This window comes from Arachis stenosperma, chromosome 5 (genome assembly GCF_014773155.1).
Source record: "Arachis stenosperma cultivar V10309 chromosome 5, arast.V10309.gnm1.PFL2, whole genome shotgun sequence".
In the NCBI taxonomy this organism is placed as follows: Eukaryota; Viridiplantae; Streptophyta; class Magnoliopsida; order Fabales; family Fabaceae; genus Arachis; species Arachis stenosperma.
The window spans coordinates 55,657,327-55,665,857 of NC_080381.1; the positions used below are offsets into that span (position 1 = coordinate 55,657,327).

The 8,531-nt window shown below is 36.5% G+C and overlaps 1 protein-coding gene across 1 annotated transcript; it reads left to right on the forward strand.

The window, feature by feature from the left end:
* The first annotated feature begins 1,039 nt into the window (after nucleotides 1-1,039).
* On the forward strand, nucleotides 1,040-2,822 carry LOC130979786 (UDP-glycosyltransferase 708G1-like). The gene has a single exon (XM_057903331.1). The coding sequence runs from the start codon at nucleotides 1,169-1,171 to the stop codon at nucleotides 2,555-2,557; it is 1,389 nt and encodes a 462-aa protein (XP_057759314.1). The 5' UTR covers nucleotides 1,040-1,168; the 3' UTR covers nucleotides 2,558-2,822.
* Nucleotides 2,823-8,531: the final 5,709 nt, after the last annotated feature.

Below are 8,531 nucleotides of genomic sequence, written 5' to 3' on the forward strand. Positions count from 1 at the left end.
TTGTCGATATTTTCAAACATTTTCAATACAAGTCCTATGTTATATAATTAACCAATAGGCTGGATTTTTCATAGTGCAAACAAATCGATGTCAACTCCTGTTCTATGTTATATAATTGCTCCTATTTTAATTATTTTAGAAAAGTATTCCTCTAAAATATAGTAAGAATCTCATCATTGTATACAAATTCAATGTTTCAGATATAGATAATATTTTTGTACATAATACATGAAAGAGTTGTTTTTGTTTAACGTATAATTTAATCGGTTAAAATAATTCTTGTAAACAATAAATATGAATTGGTAACGAAGTAGAGTTTAAATAGTATATTTTTTTTTATATTTATTTAAAAGTTAGTGTGGGTTTGAGTTTCACTCCTAATTTAAAAAAAAATAACAAATATAAATTAAACTAGTATCTTTCATTTGTTTATTAAGATTGAATTTAAATATATCTCTCAATTATAAATATATATACACGAGATAAATAAACTCGTTTAGTTATAAAAAATAAAAAAAGAAATCTGAAAAATAACAAAATTAATATATTCTTGTATTTCTTATAATATTAATAGTGAACAAAAAATATAAAAAAATATATGTGCATCAAATTTAGTTATTAAATCAACTGTATATATTTATATATAAATATATATTGTTTCATATATTTTCAATTTATATAGCGTATTACAATATATATTTTATATAATTATATTAGATGTATATTAAAATTATTAGTCACTAATATAAATATATATTAGGATATAAATACATCTTAAAAATAAATTAAATAATATATATATTTATATATAATATATGAATGATTAATTTTAGTATATAAATAGTATTATTTTGTATTTTATAAGATGATTAATTTTTTATATATACCTATGACGATAGACAAGTATAGTTTTGCATTCACTCTTGTTCTTTATTACTATCTTGCGGTGCCGGTGCGTTAAATATGATAAAAATAATAATAATAATAATAATGAATAATATTTTAGTAGTTAATGATTATAAGTAAGCAATGTCCATGGCCAAAAAATACCAAATTGGATGAGTTAGAAAAATGATATATCAGATTCAACGCAAAACATTTCTCTGAAGCATTTTTCCTTTACATCCGATCCAACAAAAGTTCAAAAGAAGGAAAGACCTTAGTAGCCATGTCTTCTTCTTCTTGTGTTGCTCATGTGGCTCTCTTGCCAAGTGCAGGCATGGGGCATCTAACCCCGTTTCTAAGGCTTGCAGCAATGCTCTGCCACCACCACTGCCACGTCACACTCATAACCCCAAAACCAACCGTTTCTAACGCCGAATCAAAGCTTCTCTCAAAGTTCTTCTCTGCTTTCCCACAGGTCAACCAACTCAACCTTCACCTTCTCCCTTCTTCTTCTCACACTGCAAATGCAGACCCTTTCTTCCTCCAATTCGACGCCATTCGCCGCTCCTGCCACCTTCTCCATCCTCTCTTGTCCTCCCTCTCTCCACCTTTATCGTCATTTGTCTATGACATGACACTGATCTCACCTGTTCTTCCAATTGCAACTGCCATTGGCGTTCCTCACTATATCTTGTTCACTTCCTCTGCTTCCATGTTCTGTTTCTTCTCCTGCTTCCCCAATGCAGCTGAATCCATATCTGACAGAGATGGTTTTGATATTCCAGGTTTTTCATATGTGTCCAAATCATGGATCCCTCCGCAGCTTCTTGACATAAACGCCATCTTCCGCAAGCTTTTCTTGGAAGACAGTCCTAAGGTCACAAAACTACATGGTGTCTTCCTCAACACGTTTGAAGAGGTGGAGTCGAAGACTCTTGAGGCTCTTAACGCTGGGGAATTGGTGAAAGACTTGCCACCGGTTCATGCTCTTGGACCCTTTGTTCCCTGCTATGAGTTTGAGGGATTATGCAAAACGGGAGAGCCATTGAAGTGGCTTGATGAACAGCCTGATGGTTCTGTTCTATATGTTTGCTTTGGAAGCAGAACCGCTTTAGAAAGTAACCAAATTAGAGAGATCGGAGATGGGTTATTGAGAAGTGGATTCAGGTTTCTGTGGGTTATGAAGGGTAACAAGGTTGATAAGGAAGATGAAGAGAAAAGGTTAGAAGGGGTATTAGGAATTGAGCTTGTGGAGAAGATAATAAAGGAGAATAAGGGGATGGTAGTTAAAGAATGGGTTGACCAAAGACAGATTCTTGATCATAGTGCTGTTGGAGGGTTCTTTAGTCATTGTGGTTGGAACTCAGTTATGGAAGCAGCATTTTATGGTGTTCCCATATTGGGGTGGCCTTTGGCAGGAGATCAGAAGATAAATGCAGAGTTTGTGGTGTCAAATGGAGGGTTTGGTATTTGGAAGAAGGATTGGGGTTGGGAAGGGGAAAGGTTGGTGAGAGGGGAGGAAATTGGAGACGCCATTAAAGAGTTCATGAGCGATGAGTCTTTCTTTGCCAAAGCTGAGCAAGTGAAAATGGCCGCAAGGAAGGCCGTAAGTGTTCGTGGAAGTTCTAAGATTAATCTTCATAAACTCATTGAGGAGTGGAAGAAGAGTTAATGATACCACTGTTAGAACTTATGAATATAAATTAGGCTTTCTTTATTTAAATAAATTGATAGGAGAACTAAATCACTTGATTCTCTAAATAGATTTTGAAAACGTAGTTTTTCTAAATTATATAATATATAAATTGTTCTAGTTTTTGTGTTTTAAATAATATATGAATCATGCTATCTTGGAACGATTTATGCATGAAATGCATTGCTCAAAAACACATAAATCATTCCAAGTCTTTGTGTGTTACAAAATGTATATAAATCGTGCCACCCTATGTTAAGTAACACTTTTTAACCCTAAAACCCACTACCGTAGCACGATTTATGTGCAACTTCGTAATCTTCTACTCCCTAGTACGATTTATGTGCAAACCAATTCTCCCAACACTACCCTAGCACGATTTACGTGTTTACCTAACCCCAACAACCCAGCACGATTTACGTGCATAAATACAATGCTCAATAGCCTAGGACGAATCATGTTTAAACCCAACCCTACTTACCTTCCCAAGAATAATGCCTCATTTGTGATCCCCCATTAACGGCGAGTAACTTGCTTAAGAGGAGGAGACCCATAGTGAAAAATTGACCAATGGGTTGGGCGGAGGAAAGTTGGTGTTGGTGGAGGGTGGATACCGGTGGATGGTAGAAGATTGGAAGGCGGCGAAGGGGGTGGTGCAAGATGACGAGGAACGAAGGCGTCATGTACCGATTGAATGGTATTGCGCATGTTGTGGATTTTATCGACGAAGAGGTTAGTGGTTAACACCAGTAACAAGCATGAAACTGGCGTTCAACGCCAGAAACATGTTACATGTGGGCATTGAACGCCCAGAACGTGCACCACTCGGCGTTTAAACGCCAGAATGGTATGCAAATGCATTTTACATGCCTATTTGATGCAAGGATGGAATTCCTTGACACCTCAGGATCTGTGAACCCCACAGGATCCCCACCTACCTCACCCTCTCTCTCCATTCATGGTCATCCCTTCTGTTTTTCATTCACCACCTACATCTATCCACTCTTCCCCATACACCCCACCTACCTTTAAAATTCAAATTCTCTTTTACCACACACATCCCTCAATCTCCTCCATATCTTCTTCTTATTCTTCATCTTTTCTTTCTTCTCTTGCTCGAGGGCGAGCAATTTTCTAAGTTTGGTGTGGTAAAAGCATAGCTTTTTGCTTTTCCATAACCATTAATGGCACCTAAGGCCAGAGACTTTCAAAAAAAAAAAAAAAGAAGAAGAGAAAAAAAGAGAAGACAAAAGCTTCCACCTCTGAGTCATGGGAGATGGAAAGACTCATGTAAAGGGTTTATAGCTCAGTGGTAGAACATTTGACTACAAATCAAGAGATCCCTGAGATACCTCAGGGGATAAATTGTCCTACACACAATTATTGGGAGCAACGAAGGATAGGAACACCAAAATTACTAGGGATCATGCAACAGAAGCAAGGAAGAGACATAAAGGAGCTCAAAAAGCACCATTGGACCTTCAAGAAGGCGCCACCCTCACTCAGGTGGATTCATTCCTTGTTCTTATTTCTTTCTGCTTTTCGGTTTTTATGCTGTGTTTATCTATGTTTTTTGTCTCTACTTCATGATCATTAGTAGTTGGTAACTATGTCTTAAAGCTATGAATAAAATCCATTAATCCTTCATCTCTCTTAAACGAAAAATGTTTTAATTCAAAAGAACAAGAAGTGCATGAATTTCGAATTTATCCTTGAAATTAGTTTAATTATATTGATGTGGTGACAATACTTTTTGCTTTCTGAATGAATGCTTGAACAGTGCATAATTTTGATCTTGTTGTTTATGAATGTTAAAACTGTTGGCTCTTGAAAGAATGATGAACAAAGAGAATGTTATTGACAATCTGAAAAATCATGAAAATTTATTCTTGAAGCAAGAAAAAACAGTGAAAAAGCAAAAGCTTTCAAAAAAAAATATGAGGTGGCGAAAAATATAGAAAGAAAAGAAAAAGCAAGCAGAAAAAGCCAATAGCCCTTAAAACCAAAAGGCAAGGGTAAAAAGGATCCAAAGCAAAAGAGTGTGCTTAAGAGCTCTGGACACCACTAACTGGGGACTCTAGCAAAGCTGAGTCACAATCTGAAAAGGTTCACCCAGTCATGTGTCTGTGGCATTTATGTATCCGGTGGTAATACTGGAAAACAAAATGCTTAGGGCCACGGCCAAGACTCACAAGTAGCTGTGTTCAAGAATCAACATGCTTAACTAGGAAAGTCAATAACACTATCCAAAATTCTAAGTTCCTAAGAGAAGCCAATCATTCTAAACTTCAAAGGAAAAAGTGAGATGCCAAAACTATTCAGAAGCAAAAAGCTACAAGTCCCGCTCATCTAATTAGAATTAATATTCATTGATATTTTGAAATTCACAGTATATTCTCTTCTTTTTATCCTAATTGATTTTCAGTTGCTTGGGGACAAGCAACAATTTAAGTTTGGTGTTGTGATGAGCGGATAATTTATACGCTTTTTAGCATTGTTTTTAGGTAGTTTTTAGTAAGTTCAAGCTACTTTTAGGGATGTTTTCATTAGTTTTTATGTTAAATTCACATTTCTGGACTTTACTATGAGTTTGTGCGTTTTTCTATAATTTCAGGTAATTTCTGGCTGAAATTGAGGGACTTGAGCAAAACTCTGAAAAAGGCTAACAAAAGGACTGCTGATGTTGTTGGAATCTGACCTCCCTGCACTCGAAATGGATTTTCTGGAGCTACAGAACTCCAAATGGCGCGCTCTCAATGGCGTTGGAAATTAGACATCCAGAGCTTTCCAGCAATATATAATAGTCCATACTTTATTCGGAAATTGACGACGTAAATTGGCATTGAACGCCAAGTACATGCTGCTGTCTGGAGTTAAACGCCAGAAACACGTCATGATCCAGAGTTGAACGCCCAAAACATGTTATAACTTGGAGTTCAACTCCAAGAGAAGCCTCAGCTCGTGGATAGATCAAGCTCATCCCATGCATACACCAAGTGGGCCCCGGAAGTGGATTTATGCATCAATTACTTACTCATGTAAACCCTAGTAGCTGGTCTAGTATATATAGGACTTTTAACTATTGTATTAGACATCTTTTGATCACTTTAGATCTAAGGAACATCTGGGGGCGCATAGTCCTTAGACCATGGGGGCTGGCCATTCGGCCATGCCTGAACCTTTCACTTATGTATTTTTAACGGTGGAGTTTCTGCACACCATAGATTAAGGGTGTGGAGCTCTACTGTACCTCAAGTTTCAATACAATTATTATTACTTTCTATTCAATTCTCTTTTATTCTTATTCTAAGATATACGTTGCACAACACTTTGATGAATGTGATGATCCGTGACACTCATCATTATTCTCACCTATGAACGCGCGTGATTGACAACCACTTCCGTTTTACTCTAGGCCGGGCGCATATCTCTTAGATTCCCCAACAGAATCTTCGTGGTATAAGCTAGATAGATGGCGGCATTCATGGGGATCCGGAAAGTCTAACCTTGTCTGTGGTATTTCGAGTAGGATCCCGGGAATCCGGAAAGTCTAACCTTGTCTATGGTATTCCGAGTAGGATTCCGGTATTGAATGACTGTGACGAGCTTCAAACTCCTGAAGGCTGGGCGTGATGACAAATGCAAAAGAATCAAGGGATTCTACTCCAACCTGATTGAGAACCGACAGATGATTAGCCGTGCTGTGACAGAGCATTTGGACCATTTTCACTGAGAGGATGGGATGTAGCTATCAACAAGGATGATGCCTCCAGACGATTAGCCGTGCAGTGACAGCGCATAGGACCATTTTCCCGAGAGGATTAAAAGTAGCCATTGATGATGGTGATGCCCTACATACAGCTTGCCATGGAAAGGAGTAAGAAGGATTGGATGAAAGCAATAAGAAAGTAGAGATTTGAAAGAATTCTAGCATCTCCACACGCCTATCTGAAATTCCCACTATTGATTTACATAAGTATTTCTATCCCTTTTTATTTTCTATTTATTATTAATTTTCGAAACCCATAACCATTTAATCTGCCTAACTGAGATTTACAAGGTGACCATAGCTTGCTTCATACCAACAATCTCTGTGGGATCGACCCTTACTTACGTAAGGCATTACTTGGATGACTCAGTACACTTGCTGGTTAAGTTGAACGGAGTTGTGATCACACGTGCCAATTTTAAATTCCATACAAGTACAAGAAATACAACTTTAAGGATCACAATTTCGTCCACCACTTCTCGACTCATTCAATCTCATTCCTAGCTCCTATACCCTCAATTTCACCAGCTATAGACTTATAACAGAGTTTACAGAGGTTTAGAAGGCTCGAATAATGGTTAAAAACAAAAAATACATTTTCTACAAAACTAGGTAGTTGTGCGTACGCATGGTACTCGCATGGTATTTGCACAAAATCTTTTAAATTTTGGAATGCCCATCATGCGTATACGCGTGACCTCAAAATTCTGCAACTTCTGCAGAATTCAGTTTTGAAACAAGATTTTCAAATATTCATAACTTTTTCTACAAAATTATTTTTCAACCATTCTCAAACTATTGGAAATACTATTGAATAAATTTTCATAAAAATCCAATTGCGTTGATTTTTCAACTTCGAAGACCGAGTTACGACCCAACGAAGTTGGCTAAAAATTTGTTTTCACCAAAATTTAGACTTTTAACCAAATTTACAGTTTTTCACAACCAAACCATTTGAACTCAAACCAACACACCCAAAAATATTTTGAAAGACATATCTTACACAAAGTCAAACCTCTATCACACCCATACCACCAACACTCCCAAACTCCTAAAATCTTCCATCATCCAAAATCAAGTTTCAAGCCTATATTTAGAATCAAATATTTCATATCAATTCCAGTAACACACATGTTCGACCACTCATTTCTATCCAAATCCAAGCCTAGTCAATCATTCCAAACCATTTAAATCAACAACTCAAAAATTCAATAACTTTTCACATATTCAATACCAAATACAATAGTTACCAATCCAAATACAATCACATCAAATTCATACACTCCAATCCATCACACTTAGCTGGAATTACCCGGTCACAGTGTCAGGACCAAAATTCACAGTGTCTGGCCCAATATTCATCAATTCAACTCATAAATATCAACAATATCAATATAATAAGTCAAACCACAATCTCAATCATTAACACCCATTCTATTATAGCATTCACACTAAACCAACAACAACCAACCAAGATCATATTCAATAATTTATCAATTACAACCTTCAATTCCAACCAATCACACAAATAGATTTGAAGAGAAGGAGATGAGCTTCACATGGCCGCAAATGGTACAACGATCAGAGCTCCGAAGAGAAAGTTACGGAAAATTGAAGTTTGTGGAGTTAGGATTTGAGTTAGTCTTCTTCTCTCTTCTCCCTTCAATTGCGTCTCTCTCTTCTAAGGGAGGAAAATTGTTTGTGTTGTGCTAAAATGGGGCTTATATAATGTGAGCTTGGGCCCACTTTGGCCCGGTTCACTTGTTTTAGTCCGTTGCCCAATTTTGAGCCAAAACCTTTAAGATTAATGTTTTAATTTGTATTCCAATTATTTCTACTTGCCAAACTATAAAGTTTTTTTTAACCTTCCTTACTCATAATTAATTTTCTCACTCGCAGTGTTAGGCAGACTTAAGCTGGTACTGGCAGTTAATTTACCTATACGCGTTTTTACGCATTTTTTTCGCATAAAATTACATTTTCTCCCTAAAAAAATTATCATAGTTAAATTTTCAAATTCCGAAGTCTTGATTTTCAACCCCATCTGGACACGTTTTAATTATTTCAATTTAATGTTAATTATCCAATTAATTCTTTTTTTTTTATAATTTTTTCGGATCTTACACATGTCTGTCCTACACAGGCCATGAGCTCACGCGTTAGTTGAGTACCCGCAACCCAAAA